Below are 13,575 nucleotides of genomic sequence, written 5' to 3'. Positions count from 1 at the left end.
AATAACTCACAAGCATTTTCTGTTGCTTCAATATAGAGGGAATCCAAGACAAAAAGTTTATTTGCTTAGTTATGTTTGTTGACTTGAGAATTTGACTTGAGAATAACTGTGGAAGAGTTATTGCTGTATAAAGTAGAGCGTAAACACATCCATCTGCAACTGGATCCTTGGCATTTTGACAGAAAGGCGCTGAATACTGGGGTCCCTCAGAGTTGTGTACTCAGTCCTGTTCTGTTCACTGTGCAGCAGTGCACAGATCAAACTGCATTATGTCATCTGCAAAGTTTACCATAGTGGATTTCATCAATAAAAATGTCAAGTCAGCATACAGAGAGGAGGTGTGATGGCTTACAGACTGAAGCAAAGTCAACAACTTGTTACTGGGAGTTGCTAAATCAAAAGACATGATCACTGGCTTTAATAAAACCACAGAGTGACCACGAGCCACTTAACTTAAACAGATCCTCTGTGGAGAATCCCCCAGACCCCACCATATTCCTTGATCTTCACTTGATGACATGGATGATGAATTCATATCTGAACACTTTTCAAGCGCACCACTGAAAAGTTGTCATTGTCTTTCTTTCATTTACCTCACACCCTGGATGGGTAAAGCCAGCAGTATTGTAGGAAATCCCAGGAACCTCCTGCATGAACTTTTAACATAACATTAGATAATCATGTGGGTTCTCACTTTCAGATTATGTGGTTAACATTTTAATCAGGTTGGTATATATGTATATATAGTGCTAGGTTTCTGGAAAATTAAATCTTATGTAACTTTGCAGTGTTTCACCCTTATAAGGCTGTAATGATAGTAAAACCAACATGACTTGGTTTGGTGTCATATTTTAACATCAGCAGAATATCATCTTCAGGAAACTGGGCAGGATGAAGGGGTAAAAAATGACAGAACTTTCACTTTTTCAATAGACACTGCCAAGTATGCAATGATAATTAAAAAAAATATTTAAAAATCACATAAGAAGTATTTTTGTACAGCTCTAGTAGACATGATTTTATGACTTGAAAATTTTATTTAGCACATTAATCTGAACACAAGAAATCTCGGGATAACAACAGGGTGGACACAGTGATCAGGTTCGCCATGATGAACAATGTCACATCACCTCTACTGATACACACACACGCACTTACACACACCCATGCCACTGTTAAACCAAAGAATGGTGATCTGTTACATTCATCTGAAATCCTCATATTGACGTCATTTGGAGGTAAAGTCACAACGAATTTGACACTAAACAGTAAAACAGGGGAGCCACAGTCACAGTAAGTGTCTTCTTTTCATTCATCTTTCAGTGACAGCTTTGTCTGAGCCTGACCCGCTGGTCGTGATAGACACAGCTGATGCTATTTTCCACAGTATCACAAGCAGGTAATCAATCGTTCAAGAAGTCACAATAAAAGTCTTGATGAAAGCAAGCCTTCAGAGGACAGCTAGGTCATGGCAACTCTTGGAGCGCACTTTAACTGCCATTCGCTGGTTGTTTCGTGCCACCAGTCGATCCAGGAAACGCCGGGCCTTCTTGGTGAGGCTCTCTTTACGCTTGTAGATTGAGTTTCTGTGCTTTGTGACCTCGTTGCTGTCCCGACGGAGACGAATCTGTCGGACCACACCCTCAAACAGTTCGGACACGTTATGCTGCAGGGATGCAGACGTCTCAATGAATTTACAGTCAAACACTACCGCACAAGCACTGCCCTCTAGGAAAGAAAGGAAAGATGCTAAATTATTAAAGTAGGATCAAATGATGTTTAGCCATTTTTCAATCATGGATCAGTGACCCCACCTTCCACAGCGACCTCTCTGGCCCGGACCAAGTCACTCTTGTTTCCTACGAGGATGATGGGAAGATTTTCGGCTTGTCGAGCGCGCCTCAGTGTTATGCGGAGCTCAGCAGCTGAATCAAAACTTGAGCGGTCGGTGACAGAGTAAACAATAACATAAGCACTCCCCACCTTCAGGCAGTCATCATGACAGGTTGGGTCTCCTTTTTCCTAACAGAGGACACAATGACAGACACTTCTTAATTTTTCCTAAACAGAATAAAAGGATAGTAAAAAGTGAATCACCTTTAACTTTTGGGATTATGCACACATACATAGGGTTGTGGCATAGCTATACTTATTTTTCTACAAACATTTCTATTGTGGTTTCTTATTGTTTAGAAAATACTAACATTATCAAGTCAGTGATGTTTCGTTTGAGGAGAGACCAGATTTTAAAGACCAGATTGTACATTTTCATTCATATTGTTGAATTTTGACAAACACTTTAATAAGTAATAGTCATTACGTTGGTAAATAAACTACAGAAAGAAATTCTGTTTACCTTTGAATGAATGGGGTCAATTTGACCATGATTATGTCTAACAATACTACATTTTTCTTTTTTAATGGTTGCACAAATTTTGTGTTGGAAAGTAACTTACCAACACAAATAAATGCTTAATACCCAGACAATTGATTGGTTGTGCTGGATTTTAAGCAAAGCTGTGATTTTTAATTACATTTTTTAGAAAGACATGGTCTGATTACATTTTCAGAACTTTTTCCTTTGTTAATGATGATGACATATACACACACACATTCACGACATGCTTCTTGTTTATCTGGACAGAACTAAGAAGTTATATTTCACGCTTAGAGATATTTCCACACCAATATACACTCACTCAAATGCAGCATACCGATTTATCACCTTCCCATGTGTCCATGACAATCAGTGTTGTTTCCTCTCCATCCACCATCAGTGTCCGTTCATATGTTTCCACTGTGAGGAGCAATAAATACAGGCACATAAACAGCTGGGAAAATTTAACATATCTTATTTCTTATGTTATGTTGGATTTGAGTTTTGGATTCATTCATATAAAAAGGTTTTTAATTTTGAGCTGCCTTGTTGCTGACATGAGATATAACAATAAACTTGACATAACCCTTGTGCAAAATATTTTTTGATTCTTTTCTCTTTTTCCAATGTGAATGCTTTTCAAATTACTCTGGCAGTTATGAGAATTAAAACATTTGATAAAATCTTATTTGGAACAAACCCTTTTGTGAAAAGTTGATGCTAATAAATAAACTTAACAAGATTCTTTTTATACTTATCCTGTCATTTAATGCTGCTACTTTTGGATGACTTGTTGCCATATTAGAAACTTGTTGCCATATTTTGTCAATTCAGGACAGTTTTATGAGACTGATGTAATGATAATAATATAAGACGTCCACACATCTACCAATTTAAAAAAATCAGAATTTGTCCCTGACTTTTTACTAAACAGTGAAGTAAATTTACTGTGAAATTCCTTTCATTACAGCTGATGACATTTAGTTTCTGATTGGTTACTAAAGTTACAACATTTTGCAGGCTTTTCTTTTTTTTCTTGTCAAATTCTTGTTGCCATTTATAAAACAAGATTAACATCAAGTATTATCTTTATCATTATATGATCTTAAGATGCATACAAGTAAACTTAAATAAAAAAAAAATTTCTGAAATGACCTGAAAAAAATATAAGTGTTTAGAAATCATAAATCCTGGACTACTAAACTAAGTTAATATGTATTTTTTATGGGTAAAATCAGATTATGGTGTCTATTGGACTGGTTAAACACTTCCTCCAAACTTGTTCATGTTATTCTACATTTTCTTTTCTATTTTATTTACAATCTCTTGAGAAGAAAATGTTGAGTTCAGTTGCTTAGATCGCATTTGACGTGCTGTCTAAAGCTCACATTTAAATTGAACTATCAACTTTATGGAAATATCAGCTTAAACCAAAGTGATGAATCTTCAAAGTGAAACTGGTTTCTGAAGAGCCTCAACTTTGGCCAAAAGCTGGACAAAAGTTCAAAAAACTAAAACACATCTACCACCAGAATGACTGTTGAGACAAATGAGGAAACAATAAAAGCACAAACAATCTCTGAGTCAACAATATGTACATAAAAAACAAAACCCAGAGCTAATTCAGTACAACTAACTGCACACCAACCCTGTCCTCACAGTGTGTCAGACTGCTAATGGATCAATATGGGCTGCCAATCATGGCCAGAGGCCCAAAGTCACATGACACAAGAGCTCATCAATAATGTCGGGCCAGTCAAGGTTGCCATACCACAACAAAGTCAAAGATACTGTGCACAAATCTGAGCAGAGAAGCCTGGTTTTCTGCATCCATGTGATGTTTTGTACCCCAAAGATTATAAATAGTGTGCAAAAAAAAAACCTTTGTACAAGACTTAACATATATTTTCAAATACAAAGCAGCTGTGATTGAAGCTGTCTTCAGTCAGAAGAACAAGGAGCACTGTGGCGGGTTGTGGGGGCCATATGGTGCCAGGATCTCTAGATCGTAGAATCAATCTGTGATTGTGAGGACGGATGGAAGATGCTGAGACAGCTACGCCTCTAGAGAAAGAGTGGCAAGCTAAACACGACGGTCATTGTTTCCACTGTCCTCATGCTTCATTTCCTGTGAATGATGCTGAGAACTTTGGACCCTGTCATGACTGATGGAAACCAGAGTTCACAGAGATATTTACAGAGTGCAATAAATTGAACATCTTGTTTAATGAAAAAGCAATAAATTAAAGCACTGCTGAAGCCATGAAAGCACACTGACAACTAATTTATTAAAGAGTTCCACAAACAGCGTCCCACCTCCAGGTTGATCATCTTTCTCCGTGATTCCAGCAAAGATGCCTGCGAGGCTGGTCTTCCCGACACCATGGTCGCCAAGCAACACCACTCTGTAAACACACTCTGATTCACTCTGTGAGTCGTCATCTGAATCAGAACTCCAGTGAGCGCGGTAGTGGAGGGACTTGTCTCCGGGATGGTAAGATGCTGACTGCCCTAAAGGAGGGTGACTGCGAGTTGGACCGGGACGGTCCGGCTGTGTGCTCAGGGATCTTTGAAGGTCCCAAGTCCCGCTTAGCTGCTGGTAGAGGGGAGGAATTGGTGTGCTCCCTCGACGCCGCAGAGGCTCCTTATCTCTCTGAGTGTTAAGGGTCATAATGTTACGGTAACAGCATCAGGACGGGATGGGCCTATAAGGAAAATGGGACAGGTTAAATTTTATAATCATCGATGTTATAAAGCATAAGATGTATGTTAAAAGTATATACAGGGTGGTTCTAGCGAAACACTGATCCTTAGAAATGAGATGTCGTCCTTCTTAAACCTAAAAATATGCAGACTCCAATGTGGCAGCGTGCACACTGAAAACCTGACCCTTCCTCTTCACCTTAAGTGCAGCTTCTTTAGGACTCATAGAGGAAGCGGTGCAACTTTAGTTTCATTAAACACAGTAGTAAACATGACAATGGTCTGATAAATTTATGATTAAGTCACAACGTTTATCTCCTAAAGCAAGTGAGTCACATTGCTGCATAAGATCACACAACCCTTTCTCTCTGCTGACAGACACCAGCAGATATATATTTGGGAGAGATAGGTGAGACAGAGGTGGACAGAAAGGTAAGGAGGAACAATTATACTGATATATTTCAAAGTACTTTTCTTTGTTTCAAGCAATACTTAAACTCTATGAGGATTATATTGTGACTCACAAAGAAGAGTAAGTTAAATTTCTAGTATTTTCTGGCAACAAAACTTTGTGCTCAATTTCAAAATAACCCTATATTTCAATAGCTTTACACCATTGGTGGAAAGAACTCAACATAAAAGTTAATTAGTTGTCAATACAAACATTTTAAATACTTAAAAGAAAAATTATGTAATTTTTAAAATTTCATTTTAATTTTCGCTTGTCACGTTATTTTTTTTTCACTCACAATAGTCACAATATCTGTTTCAAAATTATGTTGTTGCTGTAAAAGAAAACAACCTGGAATTTCAGGAAGCTATTTGTGTCTTTTATGTGTTTTTTTATCTTTCAGATGCCTTTGTAAGATATTGTGGCTCTATTTTGTAACAAAATACTTAATTGGCAAGAGCATCAAACTATACAGAATAATATATATTTTTAAACCTTGTTATATTTTTTTAGAATATTTCTGATATTTCTGTGTTTCTGGTGTTTCCCTGGGTTTGGATAAGTTAATTAATAATAATTAATAATGCTATTAATTATTATTTATTATTAATAATACTATGATTGATAATAGTATTATTCATAATAGTAATAATAATACAATTAATTATTATTAATTAAAAATATTCCTTTAAATGTTACTTAAAGGAACGTCAACATTTTTCAAATGGGCAGTGTGGAGCATTTTCAGTAGTCAGTAGCTTAACTGCAGTGGATACCTCTCGTGATCCACTGGAAATCGGAAAACTTCTCATGGATGCAGGAAGCTAACAGATACTCAGAGCAGGAAAAATATCTTAAAGACTGAATTGATCCTATATAAGGCAATTAAAATCTCAAAAGTATATTTAGACTTTATTGTGATTGCATCAGACTGTTTTTTTTGTGTCTGTTTTTTCAAGGGATCAACATCTTTGTCTTGAAGCTGAATAACTGAGTTGGAATATTTTTTGTCTAACTAGCAGTTCTTCTTCTATAGAAACTGTGTCATATAACTATGCTTATTACACCCATTACTGCTCATTTTTAGTGTGTATATTTATTGTTTTGGAGTAAATTTTACTCACATTTTATCCTTTGAAAAAATACTCAGTTTTCTCTGCATAATCATTTGCTTAGCAAAAAAAAAACTGTTATATTTGAAAAGCTGTAACATGAACAACATTTTGAAGCATGTGTCTGTGTGTGTTAGGAATATTTTTTCCAATTGCACTGATTTATTTTAAAAGGTATAATTTTGATCTAGATTGTACTGAGTTATATACTGACTACTCATAACTACTCTATACAACTACACTTAAGACATACTGGGCCATAAAAAAGGGATTCTGGTTTGTTGGTTTATAACTCAGCTGACTTACTTCATTACTCTTTAGTCTGATTAAAAGTTAAATAGGTGTAGCTTTTATTCACTAAACAGCTGGTTCTGCAATTATATTCTCTGTTTATTTGAATTGAAACTGTCCTCAAAAACTAATCAAACCTCTCACAACAGTTGATTTACATGGAAAACAACAATGACTCAAATAATTAATACTGCGTAGACAGTATTGGCAAAAGGTTATTTGAAAGATATAAAACTTTCCAATATATGAGCTGTGCAGGACATAGCAGCAACACTTAAACAAACCTCCTGCAATAAATAATTCAAGCATTTAAAGATGCCAAGAATGGCAGGCAGGATGGTGAGCACCATTTAGACCGGCCAAGAGCTACGTAGTTGTAGTCCAAGCATAAACCATGAACGACCAGCTCTCTACTTTATAATTATTCAGCTTATTAAAGAAATTGGACTTATCTGTTGACAGCAAAGTTGTCAATGTTCTTTGTGTTTTCATCAAGAACAATCCCACAGGCAATAAAACATATACACAACTTAGCAAGTTAACATATTTTTTTATTAACTTCCGTTAAGCCAGACTTATTTATTAGGTAACAAGAAATCTCAAGAAGAAACGAAACATACACAGATTTATACAGAAGTCTACACAGGGAATAGACTCTATGTGAGGCTAAAAGTACTACCTTGTATGTTAAATATCATTAGCTCATATGCACTAAAATTAAGTACAGATATATAGTCATCATTTCACAACTAATATAATATTTTTAAAAATACAGCATTACAAGTTTTATAATTTCTGTCTCGGTACAGGAACTACTTAACACACGCAATGCTTAAATGCTACAGAGTCATGACAATCAGTTCATTTAAATATCTGGACCTACCATACACTCCATGCACAGTCTGGGTCAGTGCAGCCTCAGTAAACAACAGAAAAGAGTTGAGCCCGGTCTCCCCGTCTCTGTCAGTGTAATAGTATCCCGGTGCCACAGTAACCCCGGCTGGAAAAAAAAAAAGTTCCACAACAGCGTTAAAAATTCAGCAGCGGAATCACAGTTATCAGCCTCCCTCTGTGTGAGTGTGTGTGTAAGAGAGACAGCAGAGCAGAAACAGATATCTGAGGAGGGAGAGTGTGCAGGACTTTTATCAGAGTGGAGGGTGAGCTGCTTTAGCAAACATTTTTGGTCACTTCCTGCTTGATCTAAAAGACACAGTTTAACTACATGAAACAACTTGGCTTGGCTTACGTCTTTTCTTCTGTTCTATTGTTCTAAATTTTGTTTAAAAAAACATAAAAAACAAAACAAAACAATATATTTTCTTTTGATGGAACATTTCTTCTGTTTTATTGTTTGCTGAAAGTGTTAGATTTCCCAGACTAACATAGATGACAGCTATAGATCAAATTGTTAGCTGAAGATTAAATATTTTCTGAGATGTGGTGAAGTTTGGCAGTACAACTATTCATCATGTGCTTTTCAAATTTGATCTTTATGGAAAATTGGCAAGAAGAAAGCTACTTTATCCAAAGATCTGGCAGACCAAGCAAGTTCACCCTAAAAGCAGATCACAAGATGCTAAAAGAAGTCTTCAAAAATCTACAGCACAGTTTTGCTACTCTGTTTTCTTTTTTTTAATTCATTGGCTCTAGTGGCTTTCATATGATTGTGAATGAACAGAAAAGCGTGTTGTGAGAGAGACAGAAGACATGCAGCAAAGGTAAACAGGCTGAGACTCAAAGCTGACGGCTGAATAGAGGACTGACAGCTCCATGCCTGGGTGGCGCACTTTACACCACCGCTGCACCCCAAACTCATGCTACTGTTGGTGTGGAAGAGCCCCTACTATTAGTTAGATTATTTGGACCTCACAGCAGAGGATATGGACTCAGCCACTGGACTGTCTGATAAATTAGACATTTGTGCAACAGTCAATTCCCTAAGATGCCTTGAAATAATGGATAATACAAGAAATCTGCCCACCTTAGACTCTGTGTGGTGTTTCCATGTTCACCTTGTGGAAGCATAGTTACTTCAGCTGCCTCTCACAGTCCAAAACCACTGTTTGGTTAATTGATCTCAGAGATGGGTTGTTTGTAAATGTGTGTCTCTGTAATGTGCTAATAAACTGACTCATGACCTGTTCAGAGGATACCCCAAATCTGGACTGATGACGGCTGGAGGTAGGCACTACATAGACAATATATGTGTGGATGTATTAGGTAAATACATTTCTTCTAAAATTTGACAATTTCATTAGGAAGTTTTAGTTGGTATTTTGACTTTTATAAGATTGAAGACTGTGAGAAATGGTGGTGAACCAAAAAAAGGAGGTGAGTTCAATAAGAAACTGCAGTAGGAAGTTGGAAAATTTAAAGGCCACAGGCTGACCTTTAAGAAGTAAGACCAGAATGTTCTGCATAAATCAGTTTACAGATGAATCAGATTCATTTTTTCATAATTGGATTAAAGAGATGATTAAAATTCAGCACAAATGAAAAACACAGGCTATCAGAATTATAAGAGTCTATTTTGACATGTTTGCAGGAAAAGTGTTACACATTAGTGCTAAACTTCACATAGTTTTTTTGGCATAAATGGCTTTCCATATTTTACACATGTAACATGATGGAAAATTAAATGGTAGAGGGCACGCAGTACTTCCTCTGTGTCAGCGTGAGTGAATGAAACTCAACACATCACAGATGTTGAGATATCATCCACCCCCACGCAGTTCAAAGGTTTAAGAGCGAGAGGAAGCATTTCCATAGTCACTACACCATAAACACTCTACTTTAAAAGCTGCAGAAGCTATTTGTTTATTTTTTATTTCTATAAAAGATGAACTCAATCAGATTTTTCAAATAAGAACATTGGAAAGCTGTTTGCTATTCGCTTTAACCAAACCAGCATAGCAGCTTATTATTCCTTGAACTGTCTGCAGCTTAGCGGCTGCTCTAGCTAATATCTGTCTTCGAAGTTGGTTTAAAACTTGAACTTCCATTCCTTCCAGATGACTCATTTTGGAAAGCAGATTTCTTTCATCTGTAAATGAACAAGTTAGAAAAATAACCATCCTTATCAGCTGAAGAGACATACACAGCACCGCAGCTTTTGAAACAGATGAGCAGAATGATTCATTTATCGTCATTACCCCTTTGCTCTGGTATTAAAAGTATTATCTTTTTAAATTAATGTAACTCTTTTGTATTCCCCTCATTAACTCAAATAGTTTTTGTATGTTGTAATATTAGTTTTTATGATTCCCTGTTACACGTGGAACACTTTATTTTGTCGAAATGATGCCTTTTTAGGAAGAGAGAGTCAGTTGAGGTCTTTATAGAGTTAATAGTGTCTCTCTATGGCATTAATCACCACTGCCTGGGTGAAATCAGTAAGGTTTATTTTTAGTGTAAATGAGCAAGCTGGCCATTTTTCTGCAGATGTTTTGAGCTTGCTTCATTCTTCAAGTGAATGTTTATATATGCAAAGCAATTTAGGTACATTTTTGTAGAGGACCACCTGTAATGATATGCAATGCTGAGTTAAGCCAAAAGTCTGTTAGCCTCATCCAGATTGTGTGATTAAACAACAATAAGTTCCAGAAATTAGTTTCTTTATTGTTTTAACTCACATGGGGACTGCAGTTAAGATCCACATAGCAACATGAACAATCATCAATCCTCATTTTGAGGTTCAAAGAAGAATTTTAAGAATTTGTGTGAATTTGAGAATATTACTTCTCCAAATGAGTAGATTTTTGATACTGTTTATTAAAGTAGATTAATTCTGATAATTGCTTCATACAGTGATGTTTTTCGGTTGTACACATACAGTTCGAGTAACATAATGTATAATATTATTAACTTCTACTGCCCCCATGTGGTATTATCAATACATGTATTTATTTACTGCAATTAATCACAAATTAATTAGAGCGGTAATTTCCTAAGTTTGGGGTTTTCAGCTCCTACTTAGAAATTAAACTAAATAACAGAAAAAACTATAGTAAAGTATCTTTATGCCATAATCTACAAAAAAGAGAAAAAAAAACACTTTTGCCTTTTTTTATTTTTATTTATTTATTATTATTTTTTTAGGTTTTATATAACTTGAAAATTATACCAAATATCAATTTGTCAATAGGCTGTTGAAGAGAATCTCACATGATACATACAATATCCCAAGCAGAGGACTTTAAGACTCTTGGTGTGTTGTTAATGAAATGGACAGACAGATAGGGCCTGCAGCAGTAATGCAGCTGCTGCTCCAGTCTGTCGAGGTGAAGAAACACAGAGCTGAACCAAAAAGTGAAGGCAAGACAAGAAAAGTTTATTTGTGTGGCCCATTTTAGAAGCAAGAAAATTCAAAGTGCTTCACATGATAAAGCTCTCAGTTTACAGGTCCGTGAGCTATGGTCATGACAGCTGAATCATTGGCAAAAGAGCAACATCCCAGATTTTTTTATTTTGTAGCATCAGCCATCTTCTGCACTATTGGCTGTTGATGCAGAAGCGTATCTTCCTCTGAGAGGCAAAGGTTAGATAAACTCATCAGGATGTCCAGCTCTGTCCTAGAAACTCCCTCGACCCAGTGCAGGTGGTGGGAGACAGAAGGACTCTAAAATAACATCTCTGATGTCTCCCACCTCATGTATGAAGGTGTTGCTGAACTGAAGGACTCCTTCAGTGACAGATTGTGGCATCCTAGGTGCACAAAGAAGCGTTTCAGGAGATCCTTCCTCTCAAGCAGCTGTGAGATTCTGCCTTCATTTCAAATAATTTGAAAGGAGCCAGTAGATGTGGTTTTGGTATCTGATCAGGATGGCTCCAGGTGCCTCCCTTTGGAGTCGGGGAAGACCCAGAATTTGTTGGAGCAACTACCTTGTCAAGCCTGGGAGCGCCTTGGGATACCTCCAGTATTGTGAGTGCGTGTATTTGTGTGCATGGATGGATGGATGGATGGATGGATGGACATGTGTAAACCTTGTAGCCCCCCTAACAGCAACACTGCATCAAACTTTAGCAAAGTAGTAAGGATGTGTAATTTTCGTCACCAACTTTCTGCTTATTGTTTCCAGGCTTTTTATTACATAGCACTAAAATATTTTCAGACACAAACTCAATTTGCTTGCCGACATTTTCTGTAACTAAATTATGAGAATCTATTTCTATATTTCTACAATATTTTCTATGCTCAGTTGTTGTCAGTATGATTATAAACGACCACTTCTTTATTTGTTTCCTCCAAACCAAACACCAAGAAGTATGATCATCACATTCCTCCAAGAAAGTTTTAATTCAGCCAAAAACAGTTTTAAGATATTTAAATGTTTTCTTCTTGTTTTATACTTGTATTTTGGGTTCATTTAAAGGGGACTTTTGTGTAGGGAACATTGTTTCATCTCGATTTCAGTGTTCATCGATGGACACTCCCTATAAAATCTGTTTTATAACATTTTCCTGGTGATGAGGTTAGTCAGTCTAACCTCATCACCAGGTTAGACAGATTCATTTTTAAACAAGAAATCGTGATTGTCACAAGAGTTATGGATGTTCTTCATTCTTTGTCTAAAGGAAGCTTTCTTCTTCTCTCCTCTTCTTGTTACTGCTTTCACTCTGGGTTTCTGGTTGACTGGAGGATGAAGTAGGCTGGGCTTCATCTTGACTTCCGTTACAAACAGAGTGAAAACTTTGATCTGGAAGGCAGAATATTAATGTAAAATGAATGGATTTTTCAGACAAAAACTACAGAAAATGAAATTAATCACAGCTGGTGTTGGTTTTAGCATACTTTTTTGAAGTTTGTTTGTTTGCCATGGAGGTAATGCCATACTGAGCCACTGGGACATTTTCTTAGAGATCCTGTCTGGAACTTTGAAGGGGACACAAATGAAACAACAAATAAATCTTCATAAAAACATGTAGTAGGACCATATTTCAGAAGTTGAAGGGGCATCAACACAAAAGGTAAACAGAAAATAATAAATGTATTATAACAAATACAGGAAACAATTCATCTGAATTTAGATCACTTCATATCCTAATGAATTACAGGTCAGCACCATTTTAAAAAAAAGGGGCGAATAGTACGTACTCTTTGAAAAATCAGAGGTGACTGTTGAGGCTGTTACATTTTCCTGCACATGTTCTTGGGATATTTCATCAATATCTGTTGCAGTTTCCGCCTGCAATGCAAATCTTTCCAAAAGGTGATCCATAAGATCCTGGGCATGCTCTGGCTTAGTTCTGATGGCTAATTGCAGTGGAGGTTGTCCAACAGAGATCTTCAGCAACGTAAGGTTTCTGAGGAACCAGAACCCCGGAGAAGTACATTACACTCTCCTATCAGATACTTGCACTAAAGTAACATTTCGCCAAACTATTCAACTTAACTTAAACGATGACACTGTGTTCCAATTTGTTCAAGTAAATCCAACCAAAAATAATTGTCTAAAACAAAAATGTAAAAGTTTTAGACTTTACCTGTTTTTGAAATGTCTATAAACCCAAAAGAGAACAACCAGAACAACCAAAATCACAAATAAAACCAGGAGTGATATGAAGAGGATGTCAACTGACGTCTGATAGACCATGGCAATGCTGATCCCTGAAATGTAGAGGACAGTGACGCATGTGTTTTA

At 36.5% G+C, this 13,575-nt stretch overlaps 1 protein-coding gene across 1 annotated transcript; it reads right to left on the bottom strand.

Moving 5' to 3' along the window:
* Window positions 1–1,017: 1,017 nt before the first annotated feature.
* Window positions 1,018–8,159, bottom strand: rem1 (RAS (RAD and GEM)-like GTP-binding 1). Its single transcript, XM_007547055.2, has 5 exons — window positions 7,818–8,159; window positions 4,694–5,082; window positions 2,715–2,797; window positions 1,815–2,022; window positions 1,018–1,728 (listed from the first exon to the last, which is right to left on the bottom strand). The coding sequence occupies exons 2-5, from the start codon at window positions 5,046–5,048 to the stop codon at window positions 1,451–1,453; spliced, it is 924 nt and encodes a 307-aa protein (XP_007547117.1). The 5' UTR covers window positions 5,049–5,082; window positions 7,818–8,159; the 3' UTR covers window positions 1,018–1,450.
* Between the last annotated feature and the right edge of the window lie 5,416 nt (window positions 8,160–13,575).

This window comes from Poecilia formosa, unplaced genomic scaffold (genome assembly GCF_000485575.1).
Source record: "Poecilia formosa unplaced genomic scaffold, Poecilia_formosa-5.1.2 Scaffold18, whole genome shotgun sequence".
Classification (NCBI taxonomy): domain Eukaryota; kingdom Metazoa; phylum Chordata; class Actinopteri; order Cyprinodontiformes; family Poeciliidae; genus Poecilia; species Poecilia formosa.
The sequence above is the reverse complement of the archived record's forward strand: the minus strand, read 5'-3'. Positions and strand labels throughout refer to the sequence as shown.